This window comes from Callithrix jacchus, chromosome X (genome assembly GCF_049354715.1).
Source record: "Callithrix jacchus isolate 240 chromosome X, calJac240_pri, whole genome shotgun sequence".
NCBI lineage: Eukaryota > Metazoa > Chordata > Mammalia > Primates > Cebidae > Callithrix > Callithrix jacchus.
The window spans coordinates 46,101,282-46,126,610 of record NC_133524.1 but is presented as its reverse complement, the minus strand read 5'-3'; the positions used below and the strand labels follow the sequence as shown (position 1 = coordinate 46,126,610).

General features: G+C 42.0%; 1 protein-coding gene across 1 annotated transcript in view; it reads left to right on the top strand.

Moving 5' to 3' along the window:
- The first annotated feature begins 4,507 nt into the window (after positions 1-4,507).
- The window catches only part of DIPK2B (divergent protein kinase domain 2B), a 58,772-nt gene continuing 37,950 nt past the window's right edge, over positions 4,508-25,329 (top strand). Inside the window, exons 1-2 of the mRNA XM_002762810.6 lie at positions 4,508-4,770; positions 12,751-13,015. Coding sequence (XP_002762856.1) covers positions 4,538-4,770; positions 12,751-13,015 — 498 coding nt within the window. The 5' untranslated portion in view covers positions 4,508-4,537. The remainder of the gene's footprint in view (positions 4,771-12,750; positions 13,016-25,329) is intronic.

Sequence of the window (25,329 nt, the reverse complement as noted above, 5' to 3'; positions counted from 1 at the left end):
GGTGTCAGGGAAGGGGAAGTGGGGATGGTTAATGGGTACAAAAAATAGTTACAAAGAATGAATAAGAGCTAGTATTTGGTAGCACAACAGGGTGACTATAGTGGATAATAATGTAATTGTGCATTCTTTAACAACTGAAAAAGTATAATTAGATTGTAACACAAAGGATACATGCTTGAAGGTATGGATACCCCATTTACCCTTATATGATTATCACACATTAGATGCCTGTATTGAAATATCCTACATACCCCATAAATGTAAATACTTATTATGTACCTACAAAAGGCAAAAATTAAAAAAAGAACAAATGAATTGGGTAAATGTAAATGAAATAAAAGTCTATAAACTTCAAAAGTAATTATGTTTTATAAAATATGTCTACTTAAAATTGTTTCAAAAATCTTTTTTTGTAACTTGAAATCTTTTTTTTTTTTCTTTTTTGAGACAAAATCTTGCTCTGTCGCCCAGGCTGGAGTGCAGTGGTGCGATCTCAGTTCACTGCAACCTCCACCTCTGGGGTTCAAGCAATTCTCCTGTCTCAGTCTCCTGAGTAGCTGGGCGCACACCACCACCCCCGGCTAATTTTTGTATTTTTAGTAGAGAAGAGGTTTAACCATGTCAGTCAGGCTGTTCTTGAACTCCTGACCTCAGTTGATCCACCCACTTTGGCCTCCCAAAGTGCTGGGGTTACAGGTATGAGCCACCATGCCTGGCCAGTCACTTGAAATCTTAAGGTTATGTTATGTTCAATTAAGTAATAAATATTCATTAAATATTGAGGCCATTTCTCAGTAAGTTAAAACATTAGTTGCTGAACATAAGATTAAAAGAATATATACTTGGCATTTTGTTTTTATACAGTATAGAGAAGCTAATTAGATTTGGCTCTGTTAACAAACATGAAATATTATATATGACATGGTGTTTGTTTATAAAATGCTGATATGAAACCATTTATAATGCTCACTAGTTTTCACTAGAAATTAAGGTTACTAAGAATTTAAAATTCTAATTAATGTATGTAATTAAAACTTCTAGAAATAATAAGGGCAACAACTGTATATGTGAATGAAGTAAGGCATGTTTTATCAAGGAAGTTGTAAGTATAAGGATGTATTTTTATTAAGGGGGAAAAGAAGAGTAATTTTTGTCTTAAATTAGAGTGATTAATTGGCCCACAGTGGGAGAGAGGAAGAGTATAGGACAAACTAAATTGATAGAAGAAAGGGACTGACAGTTTAAAATTTGAAAAAGGTATTTCATCTGTTGTCAAGCTTGCTAAAATTCAATAAATTTATGAGAAGGGTTTTTAAAAATTAGCTTTAATATCAAAAGTACATTGATACAAAGCTAGACACTGGCTTTTTTTTTCTGTTGAAAGAACAAAGTTTTCTTGGTGAAAGGTTTTTCTTTTAAGTAATTTACCTTACAAGGATTTGCGTTTTATCAGGATAATTTCTTGTGCTTCATGTTGTCTTTTACTTGGTATTTGATTATATATATATTTAAAAAACTGACTCTTCTCAGTATTAAAAGAGCTAAGTTGTTTTACAGCTATATAACCTCTCTGTATTTGCCTCTCATCATTTCATAATGACTAAAGATCCTATTTAATCAAGCATTTTAGACCTTTCGATATTTTTTACAAACTTCCCAAAATAAACTTCTAAATTAAGTCTTTTTGACCCAGAACTAACTTTGGGACATCCCAGAGGACACCTGTAATGTCTGAAAAGGTCTGTGCCTAATTTTTGATAGCAGATTATAGCCATATTGGTTGTTTTTGAGTATCATTGTCTACTGTAGACTGAACTGAACTCTGAATTCATCTTGATTCCTCCGATCCAATTTTTTTCCCATTTTTCAGACTTGGAATCACTAAGAACAAGACGTGCTCTGTTCCTGAAACCCCACAAGACAGATATAGACAACTTGATAGGACTTCAGAGGACAACCCTTATGCCTGATATGTGGACCACTCACGGAGATCATTGAAACCCTCAGTGCCATAACCAGAGACATTCAAACTGCGAGCCAGAAAAATATGTTTCAAGCTCCAAACTAAATTTCCTCTGGACTCAGACTGAGTTTATAGTTTGCTCTAGTCATTGACCTTTGGTTTTCTTTTGTTTTTCTGGAAATGTTAGTTGGGTTGGTTTGTGAGGACCATGTCTAGGAAACATACTGCAGTCGCTCAGTGTTACCCTCCTGGTAGTCATCATCATCTCCCTGGTGAACTATATTCACTTGAGGGTCTTAAATGTGTGTTCACAGTCATCAACAGTATGCCAGATGGTCTCACTGTAATTAGAGCAACAAAAATGAGATGAACAACAAAAGGAATCTTTCCTCAATGAGCTTGATGTTGTGACTTATGAGTTTCACACTGAGACAAAGATAACTCAGCCATGATGGCAGCAGAGAGCGATGCTTATGCCCAAGTTTTAGTCAATCTCTCATAAATGACAGGCTGATCAAAAGGGATGAATTAATTTTTAAAATTCTAATTGGGAGGCCATTAGACTGAGGTGGCTCTGGCACTTTAAATTCCTACGTGAACAAACCAACCCCCAATGTAAATAGTAAATTTCAACTGGAAAATGTACCAATCAAAAAAAATCACTTAATCTCTAACTAGGGACTTTCGACTCTAACCAATAAAAAGTGTCTTTGTCCTGTTTCTGCAAACACTATAAAAGTTTCCTTTCGGCCGGGCGCGGTGGCTCAAGCCTGTAATCCCAGCACTTTGGGAGGCCGAGGCGCGTGGATCACGAGAGATCGAGACCATCCTGGTCAACATGGTGAAACCCCATCTCCACTAAAAATACAAAAAATTAGCTGGGCATGGTGGCGCGTGCCTGTAATCCCAGCTACTCAGGAGGCTGAGGCAGGAGAATTGCCTGAAACCAGGAGGCGGAGGTTGCGGTGAGCCGAGATCGCGCCATTGCACTCCAGCCTGGGTAACGAGAGCGAAACTGTCTCAAAAAAAAAAAAAAAAAAAAGTTTCCTTTCTTGCCCCTCCCAGCAGAAAGTTTGCAGTTTGATACCGCCCTGATTCATGAATCGCGGAATACTCAAGTAAACTCTTTAAAATTTAAATGTGCTCAAGGTTTTCTTTTATCACACCTGACACCAAAAGCATGATTCAAAAACAAAAAATTAACAAGTTTGACTTCAAAATCAAACCTTTCGCTATGCAAAAGACTCTGTTAAAAGAATAAAAGACAAGTTAGCCCGCGGGAGAAAATACTTGCAAGCCACTTATCCAACAGAGGACTAGGATTTAAAATATACAAACAAGTGTCAAAACTCACCAATAAAAAACAAACATGACCAGACATTTGAGTGAGGAGGCTACACAGACGCTAAGCAAGCACGGGCTTCTTCAGCAGAAAATCGTCTTTATCTGCTCTTCCTATCAATGTTTAGCAAAACGTGTCAATTGTCCTGAGGCAATCCCCACTCCCTCTTCCCTCCCTTTCCCCCTCCCGCAGCCCCATCTTCCTGTGTACTTTCTCCTATTTTCAAACTGTGCCCTGCTCCTCACCTGTACCCTCTCACAGAATGTGAGGCAACCTGACTTCCCCGATTTGGTTCTCAGAGGTTCTGTCTATTCCCAAATTAGCACTCCCATCTACTCCGTGCTGTGGACTTTATCTTGGTATCCAGAGGAAGGCAATCCTGGTGCAGTTAAATCGTACCAGATCTGGCCAAGCCACTGAGAAGTGAAGCAAGTTGGTAAGGGAAGAGCAGCTTTCAGGTCTGTGGGAGAGGGATAAACACAGCTGGGTGCAATCAGAGGGCTCTTTCTGATGCGCCCCTCATCATGCCACAGAGGGCACCAGGTTCTTTCCCGTCTCTTGTTCTCAGAGCAGCAAGAGAAGATGGACTAACCTGAGGTTTTCTCTTTCCCTAAGCAGCAAAAAGCCTTTGCCGTTCAAATCAGTGCTAAAAGTGCCAGTTGATGGCAAGCCAACTAACCTCTAGTTATTTCACAGCCAGATATGGTAAAAGTGGGGGAAGTAGGGCTGATTGAGGGGACAGGACAAATGACCTAGCACAGAAGGGTCAAAAATTGGTGTGCACGTGAAATCCATAGGGACATATACACGGAATTAAAACAGTGCAGGGTGGAGGCTTCAGGAGCCTTTGAAACTCCCAGGTGAAATGCAGGTTGAACACACATCCTGCATGGACCTTTCCTGCCCTGCCGGGATATCCTGTGTTTGTCAAAAGGACCGCACAGGGAAGCACTGACTATTGTCCTTCCCAAAATCTGCCAGTGAGCTCCTCCCCAGCCTAAAGCAGCCGCTCCTGGCAGAGGAAGAGTAACTCTGGAAACAGCGTTATCAGCATCCTCCACTGACTTCCTCACCTCCTGGAATCAGCATCCTCAAAGAGAAACCTGGGAGGCTGGGATGGGATCAGCACCCAGAAGCCAGCCCCCTCTGACAGTTTCCTTTTTGGCCAAGCCCTGCCTCTGTACAACCCCGAGTGGGCAGCCAGAGGCTGCAGCTGGAGCCCAGAGCCCAAGATGGAGCCCCATTTGGGGCCTGAGGCTGCCGCCCTCCGCCACGGCTGGCCGGCCCTGCTGCTGTGGGTCTCAGTCCTGAGCTGTTCTTTCTCCTTGCCAGCTTCTTCCCCTCCTTCTCTGGTGCCCCAAGCCAGAACCAGCTACAATTTTGGAAGGACTTTCCTCGGTCTTGATAAATGCAATGCCTGCATCGGGACATCTATTTGCAAGAAGTTCTTTAAAGAAGAAATAAGGTCAGAATATCAATCAAATAACTCGGAGTCACAAAATTCTGTTCCCTTCTTGTGAAGATGTCCAGGAATTTGTTGAAAAGGAATCAGGATGTAATATTTGGGTGGGAGCTGAATCAAATCCTTTTAATCAGAGTGGTAATGGTCTGAAGCTGGGGTGGGTAGGAGGATAAGATGTGAAGCCAAATTCCAGCCCTAAATGCTAAACCCAACATTTCCTTTCGAAGTGAAAGCTTAAAGTTTTCTTTCCTGTGAACAGAGTAGCCTGGGACGGTTGAGTTTACCAAGTTCATTTCTCACGGTCGGCGGGATATAAAATTTGTAGAAAGCCTGCCATGTGATAGATACTTTAAACCATCATGAGACTTAATGATGTGCACCCATTATTGAGGTGGAAAGCTGAGACATAGCAAGATAAAGTGACTTCAGTGGGGAAATATGGATAACTCTGCAAGATGATGGGACCCGTTTCGCTATATATATGCATCTTATAACATCATGTTGTTATACTTGAAATATACACAATAAAATTTATTTTTTAAAAAAGATTATGTAACTTGCACAAGGTTACCATGTAATAAGTGGCAGATCTGGGATTCAAACCGGAACGGTTTGCTCCAAAGTTTCTGAGCCAGCTTTTTGTTGTGAGAGATTGCCTTGATCAGAGGAAAACCGGAGTTTAGTAAATTGCATGCACATGGCTCTCAGCAAAGCATGGGGTCACGCTCTGGAATTCAAGGCTATCAACACACAGTCGATGAGCCTTTACCATGGCCAAAATCTAGCAGGGACTGCAATGACAGCAACTATAACTCTGGTCATCGCCTTCTAGGGGGTTGGGACGAGGGAGTCATGTTATAAATGATAATATTAAGGCTTGGTCTGATGCAGGGCAGTGTAAAGGACCTCCAGGAGCTCCATTAATTCCAAATGGGAACTGAGGAAGGGCTTCCCCACAAGGAGGTATTCTGAGCAAGGCCTTTTAAAGGATGAGCTGAAATGTAATGGGAGGCGAAGGGCTTTTAAGGTGGAAGTAACATCTTAAGCAAAGGTGTGGCACGAGGTAAAAGGTGTTTAGCAGCTAGAGTGTGGTGTGTTTGTGGCGGCATGACAGAGGAGGAGATTGAAGGGATATATGAGGCAGGGGGTCTTTAATTGCCATGCCAAGGAATTGGGGCCTTGATCCTGTGGACCAGTGGTTCCCAGTCTTTTCAGTACCCTTTGTCACATGCCCTTTCTCCTCCATCTTCCTCAAAGGACCTGACTTATGCTTGTAAGATTTGGTGAACAAACAAAAGGCATTACAATGATTTTATTTGCAATCTGTATTAATCAAAGACATTTTTGCTTACCTAACTAAATTACTAAATAGAAATAATAGATAGAAAATACCAATCAAAAATGTTGAACATCTTCTGTGAGGCCTTTTATGGAGTTGGTGTGGACTTTTCCTACTCAGCCTTTTTAAAGGCGTGTTAAACCTTTTAAAGGCATTTTTGAAAGACTACCCAATGAGGAATCTCTATTGCAGGCCATGGTGAGAGTGTTAGGCTGGAGAGGGGCAACGTGAGATGTGTGATTTGGGAAGAGCTAGGGGGAAACTGTACAGGACGGACTGGTGGTGTTGGCAGGGGCTGTGAGACCAGTTCCCATAGTCCAGAACACGAGTCATGGGGAACAAAGTAGAAGAGGAAGGATACAAGTTGGTTCAGCTATAGAGTCATTCTGTTGACCAACACCATGTGAGAGAAAGTCAATATGGAGATGTTGAATGTGAATTCAAGGTTTTCCGCCTGGGAAATGAGATGAAGAGGACCAAGAACACAGGGGAAGGGATGCTGATTCCTTGGAGAGAGGAGCCAAGGAGAAGACAGATATTTTAAAATAGGAGGGAGAGAAATTTAAGGGTTCAACTGAGGAAGAGCTCTAGGATGACTACATATTCACCAAAGGGCAATAAATGAAGTTGTTCTTTCCAGGCAGATGCTAGCCAAATTCAGAAAGCATTTCCCTAAATAGGTCTGCGTTCTGTTAGAGTGCAGGATATTACTTCATCTCCCTTAGAATTCATTTTCCATGTGCCCGTGAGAGGGAAGTGTGCAGATATAAGCAGGAAAACACCAGGCAGGGCCGATTGATCATCCTGAGCACAAAGAGGCAGAAGGAGGCAGTCAGTGGGCCTGGGAAGGTGGTCCTGTTTAGAGTTCTTTTCTCTACATTATAAATAACTTTTTTTTCTTATTATAAAAGTTGTACCTGGATATTTTAGTATTTTCAGGAAAGATTGATTAAAGAAAGCACAAAATAAAATCACATATAATTCTTCCACCAAGAGATTACCCCTTTGTGAACATTTTCTTGTATATCCTTGCCACCCTTTTTCTAGGTGTGAATTAAGAAAATTTTTTACAAAAATGTGAACATGCTATGTAGACTTTTTGGAAACAATTATTTAGCAATACATCAGGGACAGCTTTCCATATTATTAAGTGACCTTCTGCACACTTTGATTTTTAACAGCTTCATGGTATTCAATCGCATCAACCAACCATAATTTATTTAAATAAGCATAACTTACTAAATTATTTAACCATAATTTATTAAAACTGCCATTGTGAGACCAGAGGTTTTTAATTTCACTTTTTGGCATTATAAACGGTTTTGTGCACATCAGTGAGAAATTCCTTATGACAAACTTCTAAAAGTAAAATTTCTGGGTCAAAAAGACAAAATGGAAGGAGAGATATATATCTAAATAGAGACTTCTACTTGTAAAGCTCATTTCTTGCACACTTTCAAATATTTAATACTTTTTTTAGTTGTATTTCTTCTGAGTTGAACCTTTTTTCAGATTTCTTGACCATTTGTATTTCTTCTTTGCTAAATTGTCTACAGGTTCACATCCTTTGCCTCTCTTTCTAATGGTGTATTTGTTCATTGTGTTCTTGTTGATTTCCAAATGTTTTCCCACTTTAAAAGAGTAATTACCATGACACCTTAGGAGAAAGCACATCCAAAACTGTCAGCTATTTGGTTCAAATGCTATAGCCAGGTCCTAGTCCTCACTAAGGATTGGACAATGTTTGCATCTGTTCAGCAGCAGATCATAGATGGGCTTCCCAGACTGGCTGGATATGCTGAAGACACATGACTAACAGATAAACGTCACCTTTCCTCTTTTCTCTTGTCTTTCCTTTGGCAAGAATGCTAAGGATGAATCACATACTTCCCATACTCAACCACTGACCTTTAGAATTATGAATGTTTACAGTACCAATCTTCCCATGCATTCCATGTTGACTTTTAAATCCCAAATGAAAAAAGTTAAGGGAAGCTAGGAAAATGAGTCAGCCTGATTGCCATACTCTTCCTACTGACAATATACCTATATATGAAACCCTGAGAAGTCACACCAATTGGTAAGGTCTCCCATGATCTGGTTGGTCAGTATTGTGCATGTGGGGTGTGGAGGTCGGGAAGTAAATAGTGGCAGTACCTCTGATCACAATAATCCCTAGGAGTCCTAGGCTCTTACCAGGGCTAGTGCTTTGTCTCACCTTCCTTGCTATACACACTTGGTCTTCTATACCACCTCCACTATCAGAGTCTTAAAAAAATGTTTAAACACTTCCAACTGAGCAGTGGAGGGCTCACAGTAAAATAACTAGATCGTGAGGCCTGATTTGGCCATCCCTTCTCCCTTGCCTCTGATCTGTCTCCTTGCCCTCAGAAGTTGATAATAATTACTGTCTTAACACACTTCTTTACATCAACTCAGGAGCCTTGGGAAATACAGGGCTCAAGAGCTTATGGCAAAAGTATTCATCTACACGTTCAGTCATCCTTATGTGAACCTATGCACCCATTCATCTACCATCCATCTACCCATTCATCTAGGTAGTCCTCCATGCATTCTTCCACCCAACCATCACTCTGTGCATCCCACTATCCAGCCCTCCATGCATCTCTCTACTCACATATCTATCTGTACATCTGAATGCCCATTCATCCATCCAACTGTAAAGTATTGAGCACTAACTTGGTACTCTGCTGAATGCTGAGTTACAAACTTAAAAGAGGTCAAATCTTTGCTCCGAAGGAGTTTACTTTCTATTAGGAAGACCAATAAGTAAATCAATGGTTAAAATAGAGTATGGGAAATATTTTTAAATATCTTACACAGGGTATCATGGGAGTGCATGGGAAGGTCCCACCTGGGGGTGAGGGAGTGAGTTCCAAAGAGGTGGTACCCATCTGGGTTTTAAAGGGCTACATAGGGATTTTCCAGACAAGGAAGAGAAAGAAAGCATCTCAGACAAAGGTATCAGCATATGACAGGTGGCTGGAACCTCGGAGGCCTGAAAGAATGTGGCTTATCCAAGGATAGTCAGTGGATAAGCCGCATTTGGTGAGATAAAAGCAAACTTGTAAAAAAAGCAGAAGGCAATGCAGCAGGCTGAGCACTGTGAACTAAGCTCTAAGCACTAAGGAGCATGAACTGTAGCGTGAGAGCTTTGGAAAGACACTGAATGGTTTAAGGGTTCAGCGCAGAGCTAGGGGATGAAGAAGAGGGAGGAGAGAAAAAACAAATTTAGGAAGGCATATCTACAGACTTCGTGTTTGACCAGACACAAGCATCAGAAGAATGCATGGGAAGAGGGCATTTTATTCGGATTCCAAAGCTGTCTCCCTCCCCTCCACCCCCATCCCATGTTGAGGGATTTAGGGGGATTGGACCACATGGCCTTGATGCTTTCTCCCAACTCTGAGAAACTATAATTCTGCTTGTCCGTCTTTCAACACAATGAGGAACTTGGCCAGCCTCACTCCAGTCAGGCCCATGATCTCAATTTAGGAGGAGGATTAGAATGCTGCTGTCTCTGCTTTGTGGTTGACCAAATTCCAGGATAGGAACATTTTCGTAAATAAAAACCACTGACATTTTCTCACTGCCATTCTTCTATTCAATAAAGTAGGCAGTCGGTGCTGTAAGAATATACATTTTTCCCCTGCAATGCAATAAATGTATTACCATTTTGAATGAGGGGAGAAGTACAGCCTGTAATCCTGTTTATTTGTCTCAATTAGTCCTTATGTAATGCCTCAAGCCATCACAGAACCTGCCCAGGCACTCATTATGAGTCATCTGCCAAGGCAGTGCTGTCGTCTCAGAAGAGCCTCCTTAGGAGGTGGAGACAGAAAAAAAAAGGGCAATGAACTTGTCTCAAAGGGCAAGAAATCTCTTCCCACACCACCCCCACCAGCTGGGAGAACAGGAGCTTTGAGTCTTGCCCTCCTCTACCACTAATTGCCTGTGAGCCTTCAGAAAAGTCACGTCTATTCTGCATTTAATTTTCTCATCCTCAAAACAAGATGCAGAATGGAGCAGGGACAAAATAATCTTCAAGGATCCTGCCACCTACACCTCCCAATAACGTCAGCAATCTGTTTCTATGAGCTAATTCATAAAATGGGTGATAGAGGAATAAGCAAGCACAGAGTGATAAAAGAAACAAAATTAAAATTACTGGGGCCAGGCACAGTGGCTCATGCTTGTAATCTGAGCACTTTGGGAGGCTGAGGAGGGAAGACCACTTGAGGTCAGGAGTTTAAGACCAGCCTGGCCAACATGGTGAAACCCTGTCTCTACTAAAACTACAAAAATTAGCCAGGCATGGTGGCGCTTGCCTGTAATCCCAGCTGAGGCAGAAGAATTACTTGAACCCAGGAGGTGGAGGTTGCAGTGAACCAAAATTGTGCCACTGCCCTCCAGCCTGAGCGACAGAGTGAGACTCAGTCTTGGGAAAAAAAAATTAATGGGGTTCCTTGTTGTTGGGTATGGAGGTGCAGTGGTGTCCCCACTGCCAGCTCTGGAGCCTTGAATGCCACTTCCTCCAATTCTTGGTCATGTGACCTTGGGCAAATGACATGATCACTCTGTGCCTCAGTCTCCTCATCTGTATGTTAATAATAGTATCAACTTCATAGGTTTATTGAAAGGATTAAATGAATCAGTACATATAAGTAAAGTGACTGGCACACTTAAGTGTTTCACAAATATTTGTTACTTATTATCATTATCTAAAAGAGCCACTTAGTGATAACTTTCCTGCTCCCGTCCCTTTGGTGGTTAGGGGGGTCAGGAGTGGGGGTGGGTTTGAAACTCCATGAGCAAGAGCAGCTGCAGGGTACAGGCAGACAGGCCCGTCTCTGGGTCTTGGGCCCTTATCCACCTAGAGGGGAGGATCATTTCCCATAGTTGCCCTGAAACTTCTAGTAAAATGGACTCATTCCAAGTTTACACTGTTTCATCTTTTCGAATACATTGATGGCAGTGTTCTTGTACAGAATCCTTTGTGCCTACTTCCGCTGCAATTTGCATCATCCTGCGTTGCAGAAGTTACTCACTGGCAGTTTCCATTGATGTGAGCACCTTCCCAGATGGGAGAGGCTGGAGCTCTAGTGCATAACTCAGGGATTCAGAGGGCTGGGCTCTCCAGCGTCCTGGATGAGTCCCTTGATCTCTTTGCCCTTGTAATTTTTGTGTGTGACTTTCTTTGCCATCAGAACAGTGGGAAAAGCTTGCAGTCTCTTAGGGTAAAGTTGTGTTGGGTAAGAGAAAAAAACAACTAAATTTAGAGTTTGGGTCTAGTCGAAAAGTTAATTCTGCCAAAACTCATTATCCAAAACTCATTATCATGGGGTGGCCCAATAATAAGAATTTAAATATTCTCATTTAAATTCAATATATAACATGTCATATGCTGCTTGATTTTCATTTGCAATATGACCTTCAATTTTTAATAATAATGAAGGTAAACTTTTTCTGAGTAATTTTTCATACATAAATCAAAGAGAGATTTAACATTCTTCCCTAATGGAAATATCAGCACACAGCTGGAGAAATGACTGTGGAGAAAACATAACTGTGGGTCCTAGGAAATTGGCAGATGATAATAGGTCAATGCTGGCCAGGCATGGTGGCTCATTCCTGTAATCCCAGCACTTTGGGAGGCCGAGGAAGGCAGATCACCTGAGGTCAGCAGTTCGAGACCAGCCTGGACAACATGGTGAAACCCCCTCTCTACTAAAAATACAAAAATTAGCCAGGTGTGGTAGTGCATGCCTGTAATCCCAGCTACTCAGGAGGCTGAGGCAGGAAAATCACTTGAATCCAGGAGATGGAGGTTGCAGTGAGCCAAGATTGAGCCATAGCACTCCAGCCAGGGTGACAGAGTGAGACTCCATCTCAAAAAAAAAAAAAAAAAAAAGGCAAATGCCTCTCCCCTAAGGAGGATTAAGGACTGACCAGGCCATCGTGTAGAATCACACACCTCCTGGAGCCCAGATAGCTTCCAATTTGGTGATAATTTAGTAGTCACTCTTGCCTGAGACTTTTTCTGTGCTGACGATTTAAATTTTTAGACTAAAAACAAAATTAATGGGGCTGCTTGGGGTAGGTATGGAGGTACAGTGATCTCCTTAGTGTAAGCCCAAGATCTTCTTCAAGAACTCTGTGGTTCCAGAACCCAGCCATTGGTCAGAGGGTAAGCAGTTTGGGGAACCAGTGTGGGGAAAGGGAAAGATACTGGGGTTTGCTGACAGACAGTCCAGGGTCCACACCTCTGATTGGCAAGGTATTGTCTGACCTTGGCCAAGATACTTAAGCTCTGTAAGCCTGAGTTTCTACCCCTTTTACAGGGAGTAAAAGTTCAGAGAGCCATGGCTAGTCTTTCTGTGCCAGTTGCATGAAGAGGATCGTGTCTGTGTGTGACTCATAGCTCCCTCGCCTTTTCTGACATGACATACACATTGCCCTAAGTTTGAAGAAACAAAAATAGTCCTCTCACAAAAAGAATTTCGAACACCTCAGTCTAAGTAGGAGAAATGGATCAGTTGGGCTATTGTCCCTGTCTCCCTGTCCCTGGGCTCTGCAAACCTCCCGCTCACAGGCCAATCCTCAAAGGGCTATTCTTCCGACAGGTCTGACAACTGGCTGGCTTCCCACCTTGGACTGCCTCCCGACTTCTTGCTTTCTTATCCTGCAAATTACTCAGATGATTCCAAAATCTGGCGCCCTGTGGAGATCCTTAGGCTGGTCAGCAAATATCAAAACGAGATCTCAGACAGGAGAATCTGTGCATCTGCATCAGCCCCAAAATCCTGCAGCATTGAGCATGTCCTGCGGAAAACAGAGAGGTTCCAGAAATGGCTACAGGCCAAGCGCCTCACGCCAGACCTGGTGCAGGTGAGTGTGAAGGCCATGGGAAGGGGCTGTGAAGGGGAGGATAAGAGAGAGAGAGAGACGAGAAATTCATTCCCATCTCATAGCTCTGTTTGAGGAAAAGGAGAAGCTGTGGTCTGTCTAAAGTGTGACAAAACACTGTCATAAAACGGAGTGGCTTATGGTAAAACAGTAACTAAACAAGGTTTACTTATAAGGTTCCATCCCATTGTCATCCCACATTCTCTCTGATGAGATCGATACTCAGCGACAATTTGAGAAAGAGTTCCCAGCTGCGACCTCTGGCCTGAAGATCTGACAGGATGGCGCTTGCCAGCCCAGCCTTCTGTCAGGGCTTAACTCACCTATATCCTTCTCTGACAGCCCTTTGCCAGCCCCCAGGCTAGCCAAGTAGCCTCTCTTAGAAGCTCCCATATATATCCTGTTTCACAATAGAGAGAGACCACTTTGAAAGCCAGGTTCCTCTTCTATCTCCCACTGTAAAGAATAACCAAACCTCAGTCATTACAGAAGCCAACCTAAATAATACAGCATCCTCTTCCCACCTGAGAGCCTCCCACCCACTCCCATGAGCATGCTGCCCTGGGAACTTCAGCACTTTGCTGGTGCTGTCATATTCGGCACTGGGTCCCTCCTATACTATCATCTCAACTATCATCCTTCTTCATTCAAGCCAGCACAGCCATGTCCCTCTATACACATCTAGCTGAGCCTGTTGGTGCAGAAGATGCCACCTCGGAAGACTGAGTGGCTCACCTTCAGCAAAGATGAGAAAGGAGAGGCTCACCCCAACCTCCCTGCCATGACAAGGAGGGAGGACTTGGACCGGCCTTCTCATGGGGATGCTGAGGCTGCTTCTCACACTCCCTGTGCCACTAGGTCCTTTACATGGTACCTCAGGCTGCCTGAGTGAATTCTGAGCACTAACAAATGCTGTGTTGGTCTCTGCAAGATGAGAGACATAGAGTAAAGAAGAATCACTGGTCCCTGGATATTCCATCCATGTGGCTTTGTGCTTAGGTTGTGTGGTGTGATGGTTAATTTTATGTGTCAACTTGATTGGGCCATGGGATGCCCAGCTATCTGGTCAGACATTACTCTGACTGTTTCTGTGACGATGTCTTTGGATGAGATTAATGTTGAGATCAGTAGTCTGAGTTAAGCAGATTTCCCACTCTAATGTGTGTGGGTCTCAGCCAGTCGGCTGAAGGCCTGAATAGAATAAAAAGCTGACCTGCTCCCAAATATCAGGGAATGCCTCCTGCCTGACTGTCTGCATTTGAGCAGGGACATTGGCTTTTTTCCTGCCTTCAGACTCAAACTGAAACATCAGCTCTTCTTGGGTCTCAAGCCTGCCAGCCTTTGGACTAGAACTATGCATTGGCCCTCCTGAGTCTCCAGCTTGCCAACTGCAGCTCTTAGGATTGTCAGTCTTTATGGTCACATGAGCCAATTTCTTATAATAAATCTCTCTCCATCTATCTATCTATACATCCTATTAGTTCTATTTATCTGAAGAACTCTGACTAATACATGTGGAAACTGCTTTGAAGTCAGGAGGAATCAGGTTGCTGGTAACAGGGCCATCATAGAACATTGAATACAACTGAGCTTTCCAATGTGGCGCTTTTGCAGTCTGCACTCTGTGAATTTATTGGCATTGAGTGGGAAGGGAACAAACCAGAAGAAGTCAAGGTGTCCCAGGCTGGAGAGGTGTTGGCAAGATCCAACATGCGGGTCTTGGAGTTGGTGCAGGAGACACAAAGTGGAGGCTTATGTAGAAGAAGCCCATGGTGGCTACTCAACACGGGGCGGAAACAGAAGACAGAGGTCAGATACCAAAGCTCAAACCATGGTCAAATGTGCAGTCCCCTGTGCCTCTCTTTCTTCCCTGCAGACAGACCCTTCATGCATGAGCTTTGGTACCCACCATATGCCATTCACAGGCTGACCATAACTAGTACTGAGGCATGGAAAACACCACTATAAGACCTCCTCCATTTTGCCTCAAATATGTGCTCAGGAACAAACAGAAGTCCCCCAGACGAGCAAACCAGGGTAGACAAGGAATTGTTTCAGAACCCCTTGAAGATCCTGTCACCTCTTACTAGCTCCATCATTGTCGAGTTCCATTCTGAAGAGCATAATTTCTCCAAGGCAAGCCTACCTCCATCTAGGACCTGGACAAAATACCAAAGGAAGGAACTTTATTTTTCTTTTCTTTTCTTTTTTGAAATGGAGTCTCACTCCATTACCCAGGCTGGAGTGCAGGAGCGCAATCTCGACTCACTGCAACCTCCACCTTCTGGGTTCAAGCAATTCTCCTGCCTCAGCCTCCTAAGTAGCTAGGATTACAGGTGCATGCCACCACACTTGAGCAATCTTTGTATTTTTTGTAAAGACAGGGTTTCACCATGTTGGCCAGGCTGGTCTCGAACTCGTGACCTCAAGTGATCCACCCATCTCAGCCTCCCACAGTGCTGGGATGATAGACGTGAGACACCATGCCCAGCCAGGAAGGAACTTTCTGGTATGCAAGATACACTTGGGATTCTACTTAAGGTAGCTAGACTAACAATAGGCTTTGAATTAAGGAAAACGTCCTCTTTCTCTCACCTTCCAGATACTTCCATAATAACAGTACAGTAGAGATTATCTCAAGGGGCCTAACAAGTCCAAAGTAACCTGCCGGGTACAACTTTTGCAGTCTGCACTCTGTGAGCACATCTTGTGTCACCTACCTTAATGAATGTAGACACTGGGGTAGAGGGAAAAGTTCCCTGGGGCCTGGAAACTCTGGTTGAGTTTTGTATCTGCCACTAAAATCTATGGCAAAATGAGAAGAAGGAGCAGAGACCCAGTAAGAACACAGAGCTTCCATTACTGTTAATCCATCCAATAAGTTTCATCTACTGTGCTACGACATCCTGGGTATTCAAAGATGAATCAGATGCAAGCTCCACCCCCAGAAGCATATGGCTCAGTGGTAGAGACAGGAAAGGGCACATGTCATCACGAAGACATGTAATTGACATGCCCACACTCTGTACTGAGACAAAGGACACACTACTGACTTGGGTCCTTCACTCCCTGACCAATTGACCTTCGATTTAAGCCCCAAATTTCCCCAGTCTGCTCTGATATTCCTCCTCCAAAAATGAGGTGGGAGAAGGGCCTCTGGATGATCTTGAAGGCCTCCAAGTGCTGAAATTCTTTGACAGTGTGACTCTGCTTCATTTATTTAGCAAATACTGATTGAATACCTACTAATCACCAGGAGCTATGCTGGGTGCCTCGATTTTCTTATTTCTCAAATGACAGAAAATAGTACCTGCTCTGTCTGATTCATTTATCCTAATGAGCTTATAGACAAGAATATGCTTTAGAAGTCCATCACTATGGAAATGCACAGCAGTATTCTTGTAATAAGTGAATCTCTTTTTTCAATTTGTTGTGCTAAAATTTCCTCTACCAATTTTGTCATCTTGCATTACATGCAGCTAAACAAGCTTTTCTTCTTTCTGCTAAACAGCATCTATTAACAATATGCTGGGAAGACATGGCCAAAACCAGACCAATTTTCACTTTACTTTGGCCTTCCTGTAACCCATCTTTTCATCTCCACCATAGATTTTTCTCTTCCTTATTAAAAAAAAAAGAAATGTTAGCAGCCATTGTATAAATGCTGCACAAACCCATTCTTCTTCTATCAGTTAAGCTCAAGGTCATTACTATCCTATTGTGGCCCCATCTTCTCTCCCTCTCCTCACCGAGTTTAGAGATCCTTTTCCCTTAGGATTCCACAGCGGACCTAAGGTGTGCTGCTGCCACACTCTTTCCCACTTTCTTTTTTTTTTTTTTTTTTGAGATGGAGTCACTCTCTGTTGCCAGGCTTGAATGCACTGGCACGATCTCGGCTCGCTGCAACTTCCGCCTCCCGGGTTCAAGCGATTCTCGTATCTCAACCTCCCAAGCAGCTGGGATTACAGGCATGCGCCACCACACCCAGCTAATTTTTGTATTTTTAGTAGAGATGGGGTTTCACCATGTTGGCCAGGACGGTCTCGATCTCCTGATCTCATGATCCACCTGCCTCAGCCTCCCAAAGTGCTGGGATTACAGGCCTGAGCCACCACACCAAAAGCCACATATTTTATGATTCAATTTATAGGCAATGTCCAGAATAGGCAAATCCATAGACAGAGAGCAAATCAGCAGTTACCAAGGGCTGAGGGGAGGGGAGAATTGGGAGTAACTGTTTAATGGATTTCTTTCCAGAGTGCTGAAATGATTCTGGAATTAGATAATGGTGATGGTTGCACAGTCTTCTGAATGTATTAAAAGCCACTGAATTATATAATTTTAAATGGTTTAAATGGTGATTTTTTTGTTATGTGAATTTTAACTCAATTCTAAGAGGGAAGAATAAGCCATAGAAACAACTTAACCTATTCTGTGACCCATTCACTTAGAGCCTTGTGATGGGCGGCTAATGTAATAATTTAATTTGTGCCAGGAAGTTAACAGCTAATGACATTTCACTGTTAGCCCTCTAAGAAGCCATTTGCATGTGAAGCCAATATTGCAATGCTTTCGCTAGTTCATGCATGACTATCTCAGGCCTTCCTAATATATTCCAGCATTCTTCCCCTACTAAATCCAGATGTGGCCCCTGAATTCTTCTGAGTAGTGTTCCAAGCTAGCAGCCTCTGTCTTTGATCTCAGCTGGAATAAGAGATGAAATCTCTGAATGACCATTCATTCCAGATTTGGCCAAACAGCTCCGTCCTGTTTTTCTGATAACCTATCAGATATGAGTCCTAATTTCTTGTTTGGAAATTATGATCTTTCTGTATTTATATGGGAGTTTCAGGAGCCAGCTGGGGAGCTATGATAGGTTGCGTGGTTGGGAGACTTGCCTCATCCTTCAACTCACACCTAATGGCCCAATGTCGGCTCAGCCTACCTTTCAGGCCAGCCCCCTGGGATTGTCTCTGTGTGTGACTTAAGTGGGTTTTCTCTGATTTCCTCAAGAACCATTTTCCAACTGGGATCTAAGCCAGAGCCTTCCATTGTGCATATCTGCTTGTGTGTGTGTTGCTGTGTGTTTAGGGGAAGAAAAAGAGGCCACAAGGAGCTCACAGGCTCTGCTCAGAGAACTGACAAGGCAGAGATGAGAGGAGAAAAAAAATCAAATAAAAGTAAACGAAAGGGAGGAGGGATCTGGCCGGTTCAGGGGCCTCAGAACTTTGACTGTCAGCCCTGCTTATGAATAAATAAAGTCAACTTGGATGAAAAGCCCCTAGTCATCATCAGAGGCTGATCCAGGGAGTCCCCGGCTCCCCGCCTGCAGGGCCAAATGCAGCTTTGTATTTAAGGACACTGAGTTTTGAGCCTCAATGCAGTACAGCTGTAGCAGGGCTGCTAAGGACGACAGGACCAAGAATTAGAAAGAAGGTGAAACAATGCAGTGTGTGTGTGTGTGTGTGTGTGTGTGTGTGTGTGTAGCACTTATGCTAATAACATTGTGACTTTTCTCCTCTAAAAGCTGCATTGTTCTGAAGGGAATATCCCACAGCCTAAATTACTAGCCCACAAATAGAACCACAGCCAAGAACACCGCTCATTATCGTGAGGTGCTTGTTCACAAAAACACAAAGAAGGCTTCCTCTGCTCTTATGCCAAGGGCAAAGAGGCAACCACTCTAGGCAGCACGTGGCTAATCAGGGGAAAACACATATCCTCCACCCTGCCCCACCATGTCCTGCTCCTGTCCCCTCAACTACGATCCGATCTGACATTGTTCTAAATTCGTTACTCCCTCCAAACGGCAATACACTGGATGGCCGCAGAGCCTTTTCTCCCACTAGATGGCAGTACAGAGTGTTCGCCCAGCTTTGTTTACACACGGACGGTTGGCTGTTTTACTTCCTATGTCTCCATTCTTTTTTAAAATAGATAGAATAAGGGAAATCAGCAAACCAACCAAAATGCATGTTCATTATATAATCTAAATGTGGGCTAAGATGTAACTAATAAACAAGTGAAATTCACTTTTGTTTAAATGTAACTCCAAAATATGTAGGGGATATTTATAGGACTTATGCCGGACCCTAGGAGGGCATAAGGGTAATAAGACAAGGTCCTTCTACTCTGGGAGATGACACCCCAATGAGGGAGCCAGACCCTATTCGATTTGTTCCAGTACAAGACACATTGTGATGAAGTGTTTTAATGAGGATGAAAATTTCATATTGTATTCACAGCTAGTTTTCAGACTATAAACATTTTAATTTGTCACAGACTACTAGGTCAAGGATGCTTCAAAAAAGTTCCCTTTTTTTTTTTTTTTAAAAGAACATGACTATATTGGTGCTGAAAAAGAAAAAAATATGCTGACTGGTGGCTGGATTATTTTCACACACATCTACCATTGGAGTCAAAGATGAAATTACTATTAGTGGCAAAGGGAATTTAAGCAACTAAGAATGCCTCCCCAGTACCGCACAGGGCAATATTCCCTGGACATCAGGGCACATCCTCTGGCTGAATGGTGTTGGAGAAACAGAGGCCCTTCAGAGGTACATCATCACTGTGAAATCGTGAGACCCCATTCCCGTGTCCCCTGAGAGGTATTTACAAAGCTGTGTTTGTCACCCATGGGAGTTTTGGGAACCAACTGGAGAGATATTATGGAAAAGATACAGGTCCCTTCTCAGCCCATTTTCTCCTTTCAGTCATGGAATTTGAAATGTTCAGAGCTGAAAGAACTAAGATATTGAATCATCTAACTTATTTAAGATTACAGCCATTAAGACTTTGCCATCTCAACATTTGTGGCAAAGAGGTTGTTTGGAATGGGTCAGAGACTAACCTACTCATTTCCAAACTTCCATTATGTCACAGAGTCATAGAAAAGAGACTAACAATCACCCAGCGCCCACTCAAATAACCTTTAAATTATTCTTGATGGATCTCATTTATGAAAATGAGATAGTGAAAAGCTTCCCCAGTCCTGACACAAATAAGATGAGAAAGAAAAAGGAGGCAAGAGAAGACTAGGGGAAAGATAGACATGACACAAGTCACCGGTGGCTCCTTCCAGCTGATGCTCAAATACAGAATACAGGCAGCCCCCAGCCAAAACATAACCGAAGCCTGAGCAATCATCAGAACAGATCATACAAAGCAAGCTTTGCCTTTACAGGGCTTTAGGCTTTCCCTAAACTTAGATGTTACCAATCAAGCCCCTTTTTCAAAAAATCAAGGCATCCTTTGTTCTACACAATTCCTTTGATATCTCATTATCCCTATTCATATGTACTCAGAAACAAATGCTTTAGCCATTAAGTGTGATTTGGCCCTGAGACCTCTGGATTGGCTGTTCCTCTGTGCATGTCCACATGCTGTGAAGTAAGCAAAGGTTAAACTATATAATATACAGTATATATCTATAAAGAACGTCACTTGGAAGACATCCATCAACTGATACCGTGATTGTGTTCTAACACAGTATTGGCGGCCTAATAAACACCACATAATCACTATATCAATTGCTTGTGATGTCGTAATTGTGTTCTGTTTATTAAGCCACAAAACCCCTCAATACATTTTTTAAAGTAGAAATGTACAATATCATTTTATCTAATCAAAAGAGAATAACATCAGCCGTTAACAATAAAAAGGGGAAAAAACCTGCCAAACTGGAAATGTAAAAACATTACCTTTTAAGCCACAGAGCAAATAATTGAAGTTGTAATAATATCGGGATAATAACAATGATTAAAACTCTTTATTTCCCCAATCAATGATTTAGCCTTTGCCAAATCACTGCTCAGAGGAAAATTGAAAATCAACCCAGCATTCTGTTAGGCTGCTGTCGACACAAGTTTGGTCATTAATGTGGAGAAATAATACAAAAAGATATTAAAAATGCATATTAACTTGTTCCTAATTCAAGGGCACTTATGGCAGTAATAATTTTTATAATTGTGTCAGCTCTTCTCAGGATTATCAAGAGGTCTATGGAAGGGATGATTTGTAAACCTTTTGTGTGGGTTAAGCAGGGAATAAGTACATATTTATTCCTGGTTTATATATGAGAGCAAACCACAGAGCAATATATCAATTTGTTAAAGATCAAAATCTATTTCCACTTACTGAATTACATGTATGTCATAGATTCTTGGGGTTGAAATAAATTTGAAAGCTCAGCGATTTGAACTCTAACATTTTTGAATCCTTTCTGTAAGGCAAAGGGTCATCTATCCTATCATACAGTGACGGGAAACTCACTACCTTCAGAAACAGCTTATGCCTTCTTTGACAGAACAGATACGTGGAAAGTTCATCTCAAATCTGTCTTCGTGTAGCTCTCGCTTGTGTACATTCTTTCTATGCCTTGGAGTCAGACAGATTATACATGACATATGTCCTCCCACACCAGCAGCTCCTAAATCCTGGCTTCCCCTTTGTAAACATCCCCAATTCTCTTTCCCATCTTGGCATTCCCCTCATATTGAAGCTTCTTAAATGTTATGTCAACTAAAACCCCTTCTGTAGCTAGATTTTCATTTACAAGGACAGAACCTTTTGTTTATCCTGTTATATATGATCTTCTTACATTAAATCCATTCTTCTAGCCTGTCAGCTTGATTCTGATACTTACCATACCCACTGTCACCCCGAGTACATATTATTCTCAGTTTTGATGAACACGAATTTTAATCTATGTCCTCAATAAAAATTTAAACAGGGCCAGGCATGGTAGCTCATATCTGTAATCTCAGCACTTTGGGAGGCCAAGGCAGGTGGATCACCTGAGGTCAGAAGTTTGAGACAAGCCTGGCCAACATGGAAAAACCCGTCTCTACTAAAAATAGAAAAATTAGTCAGGAGTGGTGGTGGGCACCTGTAATCCCCACTACTCAGGAGGCTGAGGCAGGAGAATCGCTTGAACCCAGGAGGTAGAGGTTGCAGTGAGCTGAGATCATGCCATTGCACTCCAGCCTGGGCAACAAAAGTGAAACTCTGTCTCAAAAAAAAAAAAAAAAAAAGTTAAACAGAACAGGACCAAATAAAAAGCTTTCTTTCTCTAGAGGGGTTAGTCTATTAGTTGTTAGGTAAACTCGGTTAACCAATTACTAATCATCTTAATTTTTCTATGCAGCCAAAATCTCATTTCCCCTTTTCTTTTATAGCATTCTCATGAGAATCACTGTTGAATGCCTCACTAAGGTTCATAAATTCTAAGTCTATTGCATTTCTCTGATTAAAAATCAAGTAACCAGGTCAAAAAAAAAAGTTGTTAGTCTGGAAAGATTTGATTAAAAGAATCCTCAGTGACTCCTTAAGATCATCATTTCCCCTTCTGGAGGCTCACAAATTATCCTATTAATAACCTGTTTTTGAATATTTCCTGTGATCCAGGATCAGCCCACTAATCACTAATTTGTGAAATCTAGCCTCTTGCTTTTTTTAAACATCGAAATGGATTTTCCTGCCTTTTCTATTCTCTGCATTCACTGCCCATGGTTCAGCAATATCATGTGCCAGGTCTCTCTGAATCTCCCAGGCTGGGAAACTCACTCAGAACAATGAAGGCTTCCTTTATTCATTCTGGCTTTTCATTCCTGTTTACCACATTTTGCTTCACCTTTCTCACATCAAAGCCCCAACCCCCGAAAAAGAAAACAAGCAAACGTTAGAAATGAAAATTGGGCCTTCATTTTGTTATCCACCAAAATTCTCCTAATGGTCCTATCGTCTTGGCTTTCTTTGTGCTCTGTGCTTTGTAACATACAGCTATTTTTAAAGATTCTCAAAGTATAAACTGCATTACATAAACACGTAAATCTTAAATGCATAGCTGGATAAATTTTCACTCGTGTATTCACTCGTGACCACCACCCATATTGAGATATTGAACATTTCTGGCCCCTCAGAAGGCTCCTTCATGTGCCTTCCCAAAAAAGACCACATCCTAGTGTGACCAACCATCCGAGTTTGCTTGGGACTATCCAGTGTTTCAGTGTCCTGAAACCACTCAGTTGCAGGACAACCTAAACAGTTGGTTACCGTGCCTCTTCCCAAAGGTAGCCGCTATTTTAACCTAAATTACCATGGATTCGTTTTATCTGTTTTTGAACTTTATTTAAATGGAATCATACAATATGTACACAACGCATTGTGTTATTTATGTTGTTGCGTGAATCAGTTGTTGGTTTTCTTTTTCATTGCAGTATAATATTCCACCATTTGATGGTTTCACACTGTATACATTCTACTGTTGAACACTTGAGCTGTATTTAGTTTGCACTATTGTGAATTAAAGTTGCTACAAACATTATTGCACATATCTGTTTGTGAACATAAGCACACAGAAGTAGAATTGTTGGGTCATAGCACATACATATGGACAGATTTAGTTGATACTGCTAAGTAGTTTTCCAAAGTAGTTGTGTTGATTTCCTCCTATTAGCAATGGGAGGAAGCGTTCCAATGTTCCGTATCTTCATCAATACTTTTATTGTTAGTTTTTAATTTTAGTTATTTTGGTGGGAGTCTGGCAGTATATCATTGTATGGTTTGAAGTTGCCTTTTTCTGATAACTAATGATGTAGAATCCTTTTTCATATATGTACTGGCTTCTTTGATCTCATCTTTGAGAAAGTACTGGGTTTCATTTGTTCCTTTTTATTGGATTGTCTTTCTTATTAATTAGTACAAGTTATATTTATATTCTGGATACAAGCTCTTTGTCAGCTATGTATTGTAAATATCTTCGTCCAGTTATGGCTTGCCTTTTCACCCTCTTAATGGTATTTTTTTTTTTTGAGACAAGGTATCTTTGTCATCAGGCTGGAGTGCAGTGGCATGATCATAGCTCACTATAACCTCAAACTCCTGGGGTCAAGTGATCCTCCTGCCTCGGCCTCCCAAGTAGCTGGGACTGCAGGTATACACCACTATGCTCAGCCAATTTTATTTTTTTGTAGAGACAGGGTCTCATTGTGTTGTCCGGGCTGCCATAATTGTTCCTTTTGATGAATTGGAATTCTTAATTTTAATGAAGTCTAGTTTCTGAATATTTTATTTGATGGTTAGCACTGTTAGTGCCTGTTTATCCCCTGGTTATGAAGATATCCTCTTGTTTCCTTCTAGAAGCTTTAACATTTTATCTCTCCTATAGAGGTCTGGAATACATCCCAAATTGTTTTTTATGAATGATGTACAGTAGGGGTTAAGGGTTTTTTCCCCATACGAATATCCAATTGACCAAGCATTATATCTTAGAAAAACCATTCTTTCCTCACTGAATTTCAGTAGAGTGTTTGTGAGAAATCAGATGACTATAGATGAGTGAATCTGTTTCTAGAAACTCTGTTGTATTCCATTGGTGTATTATCTAGCTTTGTGCCCATATGAAAGTGTATGAATTACTGTAGACATGTAGTAAGCCTTGATATCCTGTAGCATAAGGCTCTCAGATTTACCCTTCTTCAGGATTGCATTGGAATTCTAGCATTTCCAAATAAACCTTAGTACCGTGATAGAGCCAACTCTACACAGTTTCACTGGAGACCTTCTGATTTTAGAGTCCCTGAAATTTTTGTCTTTCCCCAAGTGAGAAGTTTTTACTGATGTATCTTAGGCATTAACCAGCAGAAAACCCCTGTATTAGTCCATCTTGCATTGCTACAAAGGATTACCTGAGGCTGGGTAATTTATAAAGAAAAGAGGTTTATTTTGGTTTACAGTTCTGCAGGCTGTACAAGAAGCATGGTGCCAGCATCTGCTTCTGGTGGGGCCTCAGGAAGCTTCCACTCATGGTGGAAGGGGAAGCTGTAGCAGGGATCACATGGTGAGAGAGGGAGCAAGAGAGAAGGAGGGAGGAGGTGCCAGGCGCTTTTTAATAACCAGCTCTCATTGGAACCAATAGAGTGAGAACTCACTCACCACTGAGGGAGAGCATTAATCTATTAATGAGGGATCTACCTCCATGGCCCAAACACCTCCCACTAGGCCCCACCTCCAACAGGGGGAATCACATTTCTTTTTTCTTTCCTTTTTTCGTTCTTTCTTTCTTTTCTTTTCTTTTTTTTTTTTTTTTTGAGACAGAGTCTTGCTCTGTCACCCAGGATGAAGTGTAGTGGCACAGTCATGGCTCACTGAAGCCTCAACCTCCTAGGCTCAAGCCATCCTCCCACCTCAGCCTCCCAAGTAGCTGGGACTACAGGTGTGCACCACCATATCTGGCTAATTTTTGTATTTTTTGTAGAGACAGGGTCTTGCCATGTGGCCCAGGCTTATCTCGA